Raw genomic sequence first — 14,894 nt, 5'->3', positions numbered from 1 at the left:
AACTTACTACTATTATTCGCGTTATAATTATTAATAGCCTATATAGCCTTCTCTAGGTTACGTTATAGATCGGCTAGTTACTTTTCCTATTTCGCGATTGTCTTGTCTCTCTTATCGTCGGAGTCCGGTTCCTCTTTCTTAGGTTACTAGACCGGAGCCTATACTACTCTCTTTTCGATTTAAGATATATTATCGTTCGTTTAGACTCGAGACTAAGATCGAGACAGTCTTTAATATATTACGCACTAGCTAACTAGTCACAGTTAGGTTAGGCGGTTTAGGGTATAGTTACCTTAATACACCTCGGGTTTCCTACGTCAACGATACGCCTATCGTCACTAAGCTATTACCTTATCCGTAGGCCTTACTACAGCCTAAGTCCCTAGAAGTTATATCGAGGAATCGATACTAGGTAGAGCGCCGAGTAGATCTATACCGGGGTATTAGTCTAGCTCGTAGTGTTTGTTAAGTTATATCTTAGTCAAGAGTCGTAAGTCTATATAGGTATACACAAGTAACAATATAGGATTAAAGACAAAGAACTAGACTAAGTATATGAATGAACGTCCTTATATATCCTTCTATCTTCCTAGGGGTAGTTAGGTAGATAGTAGCTTAGTAGATTTGTCTTGGCGGAATCTATCGTTCTACCGTCGACCAGTCTACTACCTACATAATCACGTGACACAATTTCTGGTTAGCCGGGGTGTCCTTTGCATATGATCTAGGTTGATTGGCTCTCGATGGCCTATAATGCTGGTAGGGTAGTTTGGGTCGTTGGGTGCCTGATAGGTCCGTAATATATAGTAATATATACTATATATAATTGTGAGAATATATCACTATATACTTAATAGTATATAGTATAGTACTATATTTAGTAATATAGTATGTTACTATATTTAGTAATATACTAAATATAGTAATTTGGTAATTATTCGGAGAAGGCTCGGTAATATATCGGTATTTCCTATTTAGGAAATATATAGTAAGCCGGGCTCATAACCTATAAGCACTTTAGCAGAAATAATATTATAGCCTAATAGTAGGTTATAATATTTTGTAGGGGAAGGTGTATTAGGTAAGCTTTATCTTATATAATATTGTATTATATAAGATATAGAAAGGTTTATACTTAGCTTAAGTAGATAATAATAGGTGCGAGGTAAGAAAAGTTGTATTGAATAATTTTTTTCTAGCTAGGAATCCTTCATTCCTTATATAGGTAAGCTCTAGCAGTATAGAATATCATAGAAAGTCATTAATAATAGAATGACTTCATTATGATATCCTAGATTTATGGCGATATATTGTGAGTCATAATATAGTTTACCGTAAATAATATATCTAAGGTTCTCTTAGATACTACCGGTAAAATATATATCTTATCCTCACACACCATAGTATATAAATATATATCTTACAATTACTATTATGCTTACAATAACTAATAACCTTATAGTGTTAGTAGTATTTTCCTTTAAAAGGCTTATTTTTATACGATTTATAATACTTATATTTAAGTATTATAATATTCGTATAATAACTACCTTTATATATAGAAGATTCCCTACCCCTAGCTTTATCAATTAAGCTAGAAAATAAGGTTTCCACTATATATGATTTAGGGTTATTTCTCAATGATTAGGTTATATTTTGAATAAACCCTTTATAGTCATTATTTAGACTATTAAGAACCTAGGCTATCACTACCTGATTAGGTAGATCAATACCTTTACCCTTAAGGTTATCTACTAAGGTTTTAACCTTATTAAGATATTCTTCCATTGAATTAAAATCGTTTAATCTAGTGTTAAAGAAATCTTTTAGGGTTAAATATTCAGTGGTAAAACCCTTAGGGTTATATAGGGCTTCTAAGCGAAGCTAGGCCTTATTAGCACTCTCTATATCTTTTAGATATAGGAGGGGCCTATTATTACAATAAAGCTTTAAAACAGATATAGCCTTATTGTTTTTAACCCTAATAGAAGGAGTTTCTATAGGTGTATATAGGTCATCCTTTATTAGGGCTACTTTAACCCTAATAGACTATATAATATAGTTCTCCGAGCCCCTAAGCTTAGGGAGATATATCTTATCTAGGGAGGCTATAGTAAGATATATAATAGATATCGGAGATTAGGTATATATATAGTATACTATATAAAATAGTATACTTATATATATAGCTCCCTATATATAGTAATATATACTATATATAATTGTGAGAATATATCACTATATACTTAATAGTATATAGTATATTACTATATTTAGTAAGATACTAAATATAGTAATTCGGAAATTATTTGGGAAAGGCTCGGCGATATATCGGTATTTCCTATTTAGGAAATAGGTAGTAAGCCGGGCTTATAACCTATAAGCACTTTAGCAGAAATAATATTATAGCCTAATAGTAGGTTATAATATTTTGTAGGGGAAGGTGTATTAGGTAAGCTTTATCTTATATAATATTATATTATATAAGATATAGAAAGGTTTATACTTAGCTTAAGTAGATAATAATAGGTGAGAGGTAAGAAAAGTTGTATTGATTAATTATTTTCTAGCTAGGAATCCTCTATTCCTTATATAGGCAAGCTCTAGCAGTATAGAATATCATAGAAGGTCATTAATAATATAATGACTTCATCATGATATCCTAGATTTATGGCGATATATTGTGTGTCATAATATAGTTTACCGTAGATAATATATCTAAGGTTCTCTTAGATACTACCGGTAAAATATATATCTTATACTCTCACACCATAGTATATATCTTACAATTACTATTATGCTTACAGGTATTAAGTTATTATATATATAATCGAATTACTTAAAAATATAGAGAAAAAATGTATAAATAATATAGGTCACGAGGTTAAGAAATTCTACTTACTAAAAAGGCCTATAGGCGCCTATAGTGGCTATAGATAATAGGCCCTAAGGGTAGGGCCTATCTATAGGTGTATTGATAGTGCCTATCGCCCGCTTATATAAGGTCTGTGGGCACTGCCTAACTACCTACCTGTCTATGGGTGATATTGTAGTCTACTATATACTTAGTCTAATATTCTTTACCTATTAGAATAAAGCTACTAAAGCGTTCTTTCTCTAAAACTTAGAGTACTATTAAAAGGAGAAGGAGGGTTAGGACTATAGTAGATATAGACATTAAGGTTATTTTTAATCTTCTTATTAATATTAAAATTGTTTAATATCTAGATATTGCGATAGACTTTATAACTTAGTAGAATAGTACCTAATATATAACCTAGCTCTCTTTACAAGACACTTTATCCCTAGTATCTTAAAATTTTATAAATATTATAATATTATTTTACTAGATTGATAAGGAAAGTAAGAGATAACTTATAGCTTCTATAATCACTTATTCGTATGCAAGGCGACTGACTAAATTCGGGTGCCTGATGGGGATGGCCCGCGGGGTGTCACATGTCAATAAGCAACAAGCGGCTTTGATTGATTGAATTCCTTTCAGTATCAAATTTTCATGGCTGGAAGACGTCAAACCGTCGCTCTATCCGTTCATCTCCAGGTGTCGCAATTGTTATCCTCGCAGGGGTAAAAACCTACCCAAGGTCGATGCAATCAGTCGAACATTATCAACCATGAGAATCTGAAGACCGGCCTTTTTTTGTGCCTATAGCAAATGAGCTACAATATCCATTGGACTGGACCGCAAGTTGCTTTTGAACTTACCTCAGCGTGCTCGGGAATGTTGTTTAAAGAGCCATAAGACCCACAGATCAGACCTGATCTTTTAACATAGCCCACAAGTCTCGGGCACAGAATCAAGGTCTCGGAAGCGAAGACAATGCCGGCCAAATTCCACCGCTTCGAGAATCGGACCGCAGCTTGTAGACTACTAGCTCTCATCTCCGTGTCTGACATTGGGAGTTTTCCGGCGTTGGTGATAAACATGACAGGATATATATCTTGTTTGATCGCCAGAAGAATACAAACCTCGGGCGAAAACGAGGAGAGTATAATGGACCTACCACTGCTGACACGGAAGATCTGGGCGAGTATTCGATCAATGAATGTGTTGATCTCGATACCGAGTGGTCCTACGCCTGCCTCGACAGCTTCATGAAGCCTGGGATATTCTTTGTCCGTGTTAGTCCAAGGCAGCTAAACACCGAACCGCCATGTTTATTAGGATACCAAAACATACTTATCTCAATATTGAAACTGATCGAGTCTGGGAGATCCGTAAGCAGCTCTTCTAGCGTGGTGAAAGAGTCCTGCACGGAATGCCCCCTTGTATTTGGCTTAAATCCTTTGTTCTTGAAGTCGACGGTGTGCCTCATTCTGCCACGAATCCGCGCAGTCTCTCCCTCGTGGCTCTTTGTCAATGAATGTGAACGAACTCTGGCTGCAACAGTTGAATCTGAGAGGCCCTGTGAATTTGGCCTCCCGAGAACCGACACTGGTTTGCCTCTGGGTGACTGAAGTTCACTTGCGTGCATAAACTTCAAAAGTTAGCATCAGGAAATTCCTCTGTCCAGATAGACAAACCTGTTCTAGACTCAGATCATGAATAGGAATATCGGTTCCAGACTCGCTTAACGAGAAGTCATGATAGATCACGGGGAAAAGGTCTCTAGTAAGTTGGACATCTGCGTGCATGTTAGTAAAGGCGGAAGAAAGAGCTTCGCTTGAATCAGCCAGTACCAAACTAAAAAGGATTAGTTAATGCAAGCTTCCTGTCTAGGGCCTCCGGGGTTCTTACTTCGACATAAGAAGCGCCAAGTCTAGCAGCAGAAAGAAATGACTGTTCTGATTGTTAGTTTGATAGTGCTTAGGGGCACAGGTAGGTATACCTCTATAGTATTCTCCCCCAGCTGAAGGTGGCTGTGACTGGCAGTATTTTGACCAAGTCCTTTCAGATGTTAGTTACACTACATCGCGCGGCACATGTTGTTGATTCAATGGAGGAGGTACCTCTATGACCCACAAGTTGTAGACCTTCCGCTGTGATTTTCTGCTTCGCCAACCGGGAAGAGGTTAGAACCGTCAACGGCTTAGCAATGACGAATGTAAAAGTGACAGTTCCTATAATATCCATTGTACCCTGTTCCAGAATTGGGACAGTTCGCTCTCTGACGAGAGACTCCCGATTCTCTCCGAAGCAATCTTTGTCGCTCTGCAACAGATAAGCAGCGCTGCCTATTAGCCGACACGCTTCACAGGATGAGTCTGCAGGGTAGAACTTGAACACCAGGCGGGTATCATTAGGATTAGTAACAGGAAAGACGAACGGCTCGTTCACCATATCGTTTATTATAAGCAGCTTCGCACGTTGTATGTTACTCTCCACTGATATTGACATATCCATCGAAGTGATATGTTTCATATAAGAGGAACTTGTCGATGGTGAGCTTTTGAAGTCCACCGCTTGCACCTCCTTACCATTACGCAAAACACCAAGATTGACAATGACATAATTTTCACCCATTGGAAGACGGCTGCTGGGTGCGGATTTGGACTTGCGAGGTATGTTGGCGGGTCCACCAGCGAGGTGATCGGGGTCCCACGACTTCAGCAGTTCAGCGACATGGAGATGGCCCCTGAAAGCAGCATGTTCCTTAGCAATCCAACCGCGATGATCATACAAGTCCTGACTGGCCCCTGCATGGAGAAGAAGCTTGACAATGCTGTAGTGACCTTCCACACATGAGATAAACAATGGAGTCCAGCCATGTATCGTCTCCGCAGTGTCGATGTAGACTCTGTTGGAGCGTTTCAGTAGCATATCGACATAGTCGCTACGCCCAGTCCGAGCGGCAACATATAGTGCGGTCTCTCCAGACAATGAAGGCCTTTGAAAGTCGAAAGAAGTTTCTGTGATGAGGAGGACAATCCCATCATGCTTATATCTGATAGCGAGGACCAACAAATCATTCAAAGCATCCAAAAGATCTTCAGCCTGAGCTTCCTGTCCAAATTTAATCTGTGAAACCAACGTTTCCAGGAACAATTTCGCAACACCGACATGGTTTTTGATTACGGCGTAGTGAAATGGCGTAATTCCCTGGCAGTCCCGCATAAGGATCACCTTCAACATGAAATCTTGGCTCAAAGACTGAGCACAATTGACGATTGATTTGCATATGAAAGCCATGCCGTGTAGTGCTCCATAATGAAGGCTTATACGACCAAAGGTGTCTTTCGCAAACAAGGCGTCTTGAGTACGAGACGCCAAAGAGTCAACTGCAATTTCGAAAAAGCCACACTTCTCTTTGTCGCCACGTTGAACGCTGTCTTTTAGGTCTTTGCTTCCTTCGGGAGTACCGAGTTGGCTTTCCGTGATAATGACATAGTTCAGCAAATTGTGATCAAGGACAGCCTTATTGGAGCTTAGACTTTGTGATGTCAAATATCGAAAGCAAAGTTGAGAATGACAGGTTACTGCTAGCTCCATGAGTTCGTAGAGGAAGGCACTAGGCGCTTGCTCTGAAGGATGGTCGCGCAAGAAAGCATTGAGCGGATCGCCTAAAGCTGAAAGCTCGTCGTTCCTTATTGCGCGATAAAAAGCTGAATATTGAGCAAGTAGGGGTGACATTTCCATTAATCTGGTCTGATCGGGCAACCCGTTCATTGTGGAGGGATCGAACCCATCGGCGGAAGCCTCAATGACGCTGGTCATCAAAACCTTCGATCGGCTTATGAAGTTTGCATGTTGTGTGCGACGATCCATTTGCGATTTTGTCCATCTGGATTTTGGGTCCTGATGACGAGGTCCATTGCAGCCAACCAGCTTCTCAATTTTTCCGAAAAGTCTCTGAACTGCTTCTTCATTCAACTGAGAGAAATTCTGAAGCTTTGCAAAATCATCACGTAGTTCTGTGACGAGTTTGAGGAGCGTCTTTAATTCATGAAAATCATCATCTTTGTCTCTTGATGAATAAATTATCCCAAGCAGCTTTTCATACTTCACCACAAGTTTTGCTTGTCTCTTCATGAGAGAGTTGCAGGTTTCATGGTGAAATGTGTCAAAGGACTGGATGCTATTGGCGAGGAGCGTGTACACTTCTACTTTCTCCGTTAGAAATCGCTTGGCCGGATAAAAGCATGCACCAACCCGAGAGATCTGGCTGAAGCTCGACATCCATTGACTTCTCGACAGCCAGCTTGAACGCGCTTTTCACCGAGTCGTAGGGAACGTAATGTGGTGCCCATTCTGGGACCATGTATTGATGGAAATCATGACCAAATCGCATGTCGAAGCTAAAGAAGCACGATAGTCCCGAATACTCAGGTTCAAATATCGGATCAAAACTATGTTCCTAAACCTTACGTGTTAAGGTGAGGCTCGCACGCCGAGTCCATGGGTTGTCTGCTCTTCGCCCGTGGCTCCCCTGAGATGACTAAGGAGGGGGAGGAAGTGGGGCCAGGGGCTGACCTACAGTAGACTCCGTACCAACATCAACATCATGTTACACCAAACAAAACCATTTTCCGCAGTTTATAGAACCCGAGCAATATCACACATTATATCAACTGAAGGCTTACGATTATTATGGTCCCGGTAAATGAAAGGTCGAAACGTAAATGCTTTGGTGAGCCGGATTCATTACCTAGGTAGCAATGGCGCGATGTTGGTAGTACTTTTTTCGATTTCGGGCGAAGAGGGGAAAAGATGATGTATGAACATGCATACAAGTCACAAATACATTCATTACATTGGTCCGTACGGAGTAGAGATAACGAAATTAGCGCCTCAAGGCAAATAAATCAGCACAGACCTGTGCCGCTTAGCAGTCAGCGTTTGCCTTTCCAAACTCCGGAAATAGCCACATATTCCCACTTTTATGGACTACATAGTTGGAAGATATTCCCCATACTTTATACCTTCTTTGGTCCGAAGTTGAAAGCTTATGTCCCCGATATGGATCCATTATCATTTGGCGCAAGTGTAATCGCCATCGCAGCTCTTGCCACCCAAACTTGTTCCGCTCTTTCAGACCTACGGGCGCTTTGTGAAAGCTTACCAGGACGCCTTCACGCGGTCAACAATGAAGTCGCGGATCTCAACCTCGTGCTTCTCCAGGTCTCTCTTCTCATCGAGAGTCGAGCATTCTTACCCGAAACGAAGTCTTCAGCGATCCCACATCTCTTGCAGCAAGCCAACAAAAAATTGCTTGAGATCAAAGACATTGTTTGTCAGCTCAACGTGGCTTGCCGTGCTTCAAGAATGTCGATTTCTAAGGCTCATGCTTGGCGAAAAGAACAAAGCCGACTGCAGGTTCTTCAAGAGGATATCAGAGCTGTCAAGGCCAATTTGAATGTCATGCTTGGTGCTTCCAACTCGTATGCCGACCGAGTTAAAATCCTAATATTTCAGTGCAATGGTTTGGAATTTGCTGACTTCTCAAAAGGCAAGATATGACAAGGATGCGCATGGACATTGAAGCTATATCGGCTGTCACTTTTGAATCATCGCAACAGCAGATTGTGACAGAAAATAACGTTCTGAGCGGACTTGCTGCTGTCGATCAACGCATAGCCAGGGTTGAGGAAATGTTACTAACCCAGTCACATCATGTTCAAGCGAGACAATTTACCCAAGTTGGATGGTCGTACGACATGTTCGCTTCTCGAACGCAAGATCAATCTCTCGTTCGAAAAGACACTCCGCTGGCGACAACAAGCTCTGAAGGTATGAGGATTCGTGTCAGTCCATTTTCAGCTACCTGTCGCTCGGGCTGCGCATGTTTGTGTCATTCGGACCAGAAGGCGACAAGTCCCGCACTCGTCAACCGTGTTTTAGGTCAGCTTTTCGTCGGCTACTCCGGGATTCCCTATTTCAGCCCCAAGTGTAATTTGCTTGCATGTAATAAGTCACGCAATAGGCAAGTCAGTCTTGAGTACTGGTTTCCCTTTGCGTTTCTGTCATCTGCGATTGTGCGTCTTCAAGTTGGGTATCAACCCAACATTGGAACATTGCTACACCTCGATACACTACGGCGGGTACCTGACACCGCACAGTGTGTCAGCTTCGCATTGAATGGCAACATTGACGGTCTGAAGTATCTTTTCAGTAATGGGCTGGCCTCTCCACGTGATGTCAGCACCACTCGCGGGTATTCGGTTCTTAGATGGGCTCTTTACGGCAAACAGTATGAGACATGTGAATTTTTGATTCACGCCGGTGCAGACGCCGACTACAAACCAATCGCTGGCAGCGATAACAGCCCGAGAAATAAAGCGTGTCACTTCCTTCTGGAAGGTGGAATTTCTGAAACTGCGGTCGGTGCCCTTCGTATCATCGCCAAAAACGGGTATCTTGAAGATTTTATCGACGAAGCACGATTTACGAAGATTCATAAAATTGTCCTTGGCTTATCGATGCTGAGCCTCGAGGACGAGATAGCCCACACTCCGGAGGATATCAATGTTGTTGACGCCATGGGTCGCACTGCATTGGCATGGGCAGCCGCCCGAGGGGATACGCGAGCCATTGTGACACTCCTTAGCCACGGCGCTGATCCAAACATACTCGACGTGCAGTTATCCGGCCCTCTATCAAATGCAGCTTCCCAAGGTCACACCGTTGCCGTTCGGCTACTTCTGGAGGCGGGAGCACAACCAGATGTACGCCATCCTAGTGGTGAAAAGAAGGGCAGTCCGCTCAATTGCGCTACTCGGAACGCTACTGATATCTTGCTTCTAAAATCTTTGCTGGACTTTGGAGCAGATGTGGATTCAAGCGGGAACGATGGAAAAACCGGGCTTATTCATGCGGCAAGAATGGATAATGCTGGGTTCGCTATGCTGTTGTTAGAATACGGCGCCAACATCAACTCAGTGTCGGCTGACGGGTCAACTCCTCTGACCACCGCAATCATGTACAACAGTCATAATGTCCTACGATTGTTCCTAGATCGATGGCATGAGTACTCAATCTGCCCTCGTATGCAAGGCCCCAACCTTCTCCAGATCGCGGCATTATACGCTGATTCCACCACGCTGCAAATTCTGGCCGCAACTGATCATTTCCGAAGAAAGTACGATAAACAATATACCCTTGGCGATTTTGGGAATGACCTAAAGCAGCGTCCAGACTATACGGAAAAGCTGGCATTAGCCTTCGACGAACTCCTCAGAGTTGTCAACCAGGTGCCGGAACTGAGGAAGTCATCCTCTCCGATATTTACCGATTCTGGACTACTGTCTTGGTGTCTATTTAGATCAAATTCGGGTTTCGATGAGGTGCAGGATCCTGGGAGCGCTTGCAGCTCTGATGGGAGTTTCCATGATGCGATTGAAAAGCATCCACTGATTACGGAGAGCTTCGTTGCTATAGATTAAGTTTGATGCAGTTAATAAACAACAAATCCTTATGCATATCGATAAGACTAAATGTTTGCCTAGAAGAGGCAAGGCTGGTACCGTGAATCTTAGTCTTGATTTAACGATATAAGCCAATCATTTCAGTCGCAGGCAAACGCATCACTTCCTGTACACATCGATGAAATGTTTAATCTCCACTGCTTTTACCTCCTGCTCGCTCCAGCCCAAGTCCAAGAAAACATTCTCAATATTGCGTATTGTCTTCGCATCACGAGCATCGGGAGCAAGCGTATACGACCTTCCTTCTGACCTGTACGTTCGGCAATTGCTCCCGCCTGGCCACAGCAACTGAAGAAATGCGGCAGTGACATCGGCATTCCCGGTAATCCCGAGTAACAAAGGCATCATTCTTTTGAAGTTGACAGTTGCTCTATGCTTTAGTAGAACCGTGGCAGATTCATAATCTCGTACCCTGACTGCCACTTCGAAGGGCGTTTTTTTCTTCGGCGGCTCGTTTCCATTTGGATCCGCCCCGTTTTCAAGAAGAAAATTGACAATATCTGATCTCCTATTCCTTCGGCCATTATAGAGTAGACGTGGAAGAAGCGCCCTGTCCGACGGATTCGTTCGCGTGTTGACATCCACCTGACCCCGACGGAAGAGGTACCTAATCGCATCCAATGACCCATACCTGATGGCCTTCACAAGCATGTGAGCATCCCATCTAGGGTTGCCGTACAGGGCTTCATACTTCTCCTGAACAAGTTCAATGACTTTAATGTGTCCACCTATAACTGCCCTGGTCATGGTCCGCCTCAAAAACTTTGGATATATTTGTCCCTCCTTTATCATGTGCTCAATCCACACAGATAACCCACGGTCATTGCCACTTACGGCCATAACGTCCGAAACCTTGGTATAAGATATGCCCCAATACCACAAGCGATTATCCCAAGCACTGAGGTACTTCATCGGACAATGGTTCGCTAAAAGTAACTCTATGATCGGCCCAGACCCCTTTTTGGCAGCAATATCCAGCGGAACAACGGCCAGTCGGTTGCTGTATTTGTCGAGTTTGATTCCTTGATCTAGTAGTATCTGTAGTTGCCTACAGTCACCACTTTGGATGGCACTTGTCGCTAGTGCGTATCTCAAAGTTGTCTCGAATCCCTCACAGCTCAGGGGAATTATACCGAGATGGTGGGAAGAGGGATCTTCGATATGAATTGTATACTGATCAGGGTCTAGTAGGTACTTGCATCCACTGAATTCGCCACATAAACATGCATCGATAAGCTGGTTGATAAGGGTCTCCGTTTCGTCAATTGTTCTCTGGTTCGGGAGGTCAATTATCTCCTTAACCAGGGTTGACCACACAGTCCGGCTTTGATTGTGGAGTTGAATCTTGCGATAGAGATAAGACCGTTTCATGCGATCGGGAAGTTCTAGCCAGCGGATTTTAGGGGCGGAATCGGAAGCCAAAGGGGTGAGAGCCTGGCTATCTCGTGAGCCATACGCGTGGAGTTCAACACGGCTCATCCAGAAAGACTCGAGCTCACTCGCAAAGAAAACTGCAATGGGTTGTTAGAGCAGATTTTACAGGCATGGAAGATTGCATACAATTCACCGCCCTTAACTTCAATAACTCCTGAAGTGAACAGATCTTGGCAGTTTCTTGGAGGATTTGAGACAACAATTCCATGGGGAAGTACATCTTGCTGAGTCTCCCAGGGATTCCAATGGTTTTCCTGTAGTAGATGGATTGTTTCTAGGATGTGTGGAACTTTGAGTCACAGATAATCCTAGTAGTCTTGGCGACTGTTCCCTGACTAGACCTCCGCAAAGCCAAAAATGGGCCGGAGCCTCGGCCAAGGCCCAGCTAGAGTGGGCTACGGGGGTCTTAACCTTCTAAGCCCAGTCAAACCCACAGCCCATTCATGGGGCACTAGAAGGCCCCCACTATAGCCCATCTAGTGGGTTCAACTAGGATCTTGTAATCGCTACTTTCCGTCCCTTCTACTGATTATACAGACTTCAAATTGAGACTATACATCTATAACTACTCTGGAATAGTTTACTCTATTTTGTTATCAATTCAACTAGTGAAGTTTGAGAAATGGTTAATATGTACGTTGATATCAGATAAATGTCTGAGATTTGCGAACTAGATGTACGAAATCATGAAGTAAGAAGATTTATGTACGCAGAGACGCGAGTAGCACTAGGCAATTATATAGACTAGTCGAAACTAGTCTGGTGTCTGCATTTCTTCTCGCCAGAAGCAGACTGATTTGCATCATCGCGAGTCACTTCAAAATCTTGACGGACATGTACAACGCTCAATGGCGATATGGGAACCTCATCATTTGTGAGCGATTCAACATCTCCGACAGATGGAGCCAAAGCTTGGCTAGACTCCTCTTTTGACTTTTTTATAACAGGGTCAGTCGTAATATGATAAGCAGCCCTCGCAGATGAGCTCTGGTTCTGGGAGGCGACGAAGAGCTGTCGTAGAGAGGCGACACAGGAGACAATAATGGCTATCAGGTGAGGATCAGTATTTGGACAGCAACTAGATTAAAAAATTGACACAACATACCGACATCAGCCTCGACAAAGCTCCAAAAACACAACCAGTCAATATTTATTTGACGGTCATAGGTCATCCCGACGGCTACCCGGATGATGGCGACGATCATGATGAAGATGGTTGCAGAGAAAATACTTAGCAGAACGAGCTTTTTACGAAGCGAGATTTTCGTTTTCCATAGCAAAATGAATGGGATAGACAGGACTGAAATAAGTAATATTGTTAGATCGAAAGAACAGATTAAGTAGTCCGGCTAAGTAGCAATTCACTCACTCATCAAGTCCGTGATAACATCCCCGGCACAATTAGCCCAGAACATGCGATTCTCGTAATGGACGTGGTGAGGCTGGGGACATTGAGCTGCGAACTTCAGTGTTAGCATAAATAAATAGTATTCGAGCTTGTCTTATCTTACTGATGATATACTGTATCCCTCCAAAGCTGCATTTGTATTCGATATCGGCCACAGATGCGACGTAGACACTCGCTGTGCAGAAAAAAACCACAAACCACCAGATACGGAGATACTTCAACTTGGCACTGATTCGGTAGAAAAGTGTCATGAATGAGAATTTGACACTCCACAGGGCGGAATAGAAGAGTATCTCAAATGGAGCGTTGAAACGCATAAATTTATTGTATTGAGGAAGGAACTCAAGAGTGAATAGCTCTAGGCCAGCGCTGATAGCGTATAACTCGTAAAGCACCTTTCCCTCAACTTGCCAGATGACTGCGGCTGTGAGTATAATGACCCATGCGAATATAACGAGGAAATCATCTAGGAATAATCGACGGAATGAGGCAAATTGGGCATATATGCGGAAAACAAGGAATATAAGCGATAACCCTGTGAGAGTCCAGAGCACGGCCTATTAGTGTAAGTTAGTACTGTATACTAGAAATCTCGCGATCATGTTGGATACCCACCAAGAATACCGACTCGGGAACTCTGCTGTGCTGTTCATCAAACTCTGCCATTATCTCCAGATGCTCGATGGAAACGTTCTACATCGATATCAGACGATGAGACATGAAGAATTTATGGACTAGCAAGTTGTGTCGCCAAGAGATTAGATATACTATTCTTTGTTGATTCCTTGCCAGTGATAGTCTGGCTACCCTCCACATAAACTCCGCCCAGTTGATTTCCATTGGCGCGGCGAAAGAAACACAACGGCCAAGTTCTTTGAGACCATCAAGTCAGATAGCATGCGCCATGCCTACTTCACTCAAAAGTAAGGATCTCGGCCTTCAATATGAACGCCACCCCGGCTGATACCATGAGCCAGTCATTACCCCGGTCCAGTTAATCGGGTTGTTGTCTTCCTTTCCTACAGAAATTATGATTGTTCAACAAGTAATGTGACGCGATGGTTTTAAAACAGAACACCGAGAACTCTTTGGTGATGAACCTCGACACTCAAAATCATCTGAACGCTTCGTTGATAAACGGTTCGTGCAACTAGGAGATGGGTTAATTGCTAGGGTGCTTCAAATAAGAAAGAGCTCATGTACCCTTGCCCCCACATATCAGGATACAACCAGGTTGATCTCTATATTAGTCGGGGTGCAGCAATGAAGCCCAGCAGCCCACTTTTTATCCATGAAGTGGCTCAATAAAACATCTAGCAACTGGGAGAGTATTCATTATTATTGCACAATTAACCGAAAGGTCAATATGTCAAAGAAAATGCATTCCCACCCGTTCCTTGGATTGGATATCCCCGGGCGACAAAGAAAGAACACTTCTATAGAGCTTGGACCCCAACAAAATGATTTTAGACCTCGATAGAACGTGGATACTTGGTAAATAAAAATAACTTCGAGTATCTATTGGCCGATTTTGTCATGTGCCTACGGGATCGATGATTACACACTCTTTCAAGTACTGGCGCCGGCAGTACGCAATGCCCATCATCGTTTTTTTGAGTGTACATCGGCTTTACGACGCTCAATTTTTGACTCAAGGTAATCTCATTGT

The 14,894-nt window shown here is 42.8% G+C and overlaps 3 protein-coding genes across 3 annotated transcripts; 1 reads left to right on the top strand and 2 right to left on the bottom strand.

Moving 5' to 3' along the window:
* Positions 1-3,515: 3,515 nt before the first annotated feature.
* On the bottom strand, positions 3,516-7,359 carry N7500_008472 (uncharacterized protein; the record flags this gene model as incomplete). Its single annotated transcript, XM_056679616.1, has 11 exons — positions 3,516-3,544; positions 3,601-3,667; positions 3,727-4,133; positions 4,202-4,499; positions 4,546-4,646; positions 4,702-4,705; positions 4,760-4,801; positions 4,851-4,909; positions 4,972-7,062; positions 7,112-7,257; positions 7,328-7,359. The coding sequence occupies 11 exons, from the start codon at positions 7,357-7,359 to the stop codon at positions 3,516-3,518; spliced, it is 3,276 nt and encodes a 1,091-aa protein (XP_056529988.1).
* A 559-nt stretch (positions 7,360-7,918) lies between these two features.
* Positions 7,919-10,341, top strand: N7500_008471 (uncharacterized protein; the record flags this gene model as incomplete). The annotated part of the gene is made up of 2 exons (XM_056679615.1): positions 7,919-8,340; positions 8,409-10,341. The coding sequence occupies 2 exons, from the start codon at positions 7,919-7,921 to the stop codon at positions 10,339-10,341; spliced, it is 2,355 nt and encodes a 784-aa protein (XP_056529987.1).
* A 141-nt stretch (positions 10,342-10,482) lies between these two features.
* On the bottom strand, positions 10,483-13,891 carry N7500_008470 (ankyrin repeat domain-containing protein; the record flags this gene model as incomplete). The annotated part of the gene is made up of 6 exons (XM_056679614.1): positions 10,483-11,894; positions 12,573-12,863; positions 12,923-13,117; positions 13,187-13,273; positions 13,329-13,782; positions 13,841-13,891. The coding sequence occupies 6 exons, from the start codon at positions 13,889-13,891 to the stop codon at positions 10,483-10,485; spliced, it is 2,490 nt and encodes an 829-aa protein (XP_056529986.1).
* Positions 13,892-14,894: the final 1,003 nt, after the last annotated feature.

Source organism: Penicillium coprophilum (genome assembly GCF_028826855.1).
Source record: "Penicillium coprophilum strain IBT 35676 chromosome Unknown utg000005l_segment0_segment0, whole genome shotgun sequence".
Lineage (NCBI taxonomy): Eukaryota > Fungi > Ascomycota > Eurotiomycetes > Eurotiales > Aspergillaceae > Penicillium > Penicillium coprophilum.
The sequence above is the reverse complement of the archived record's forward strand: the minus strand, read 5'-3'. Positions and strand labels throughout refer to the sequence as shown.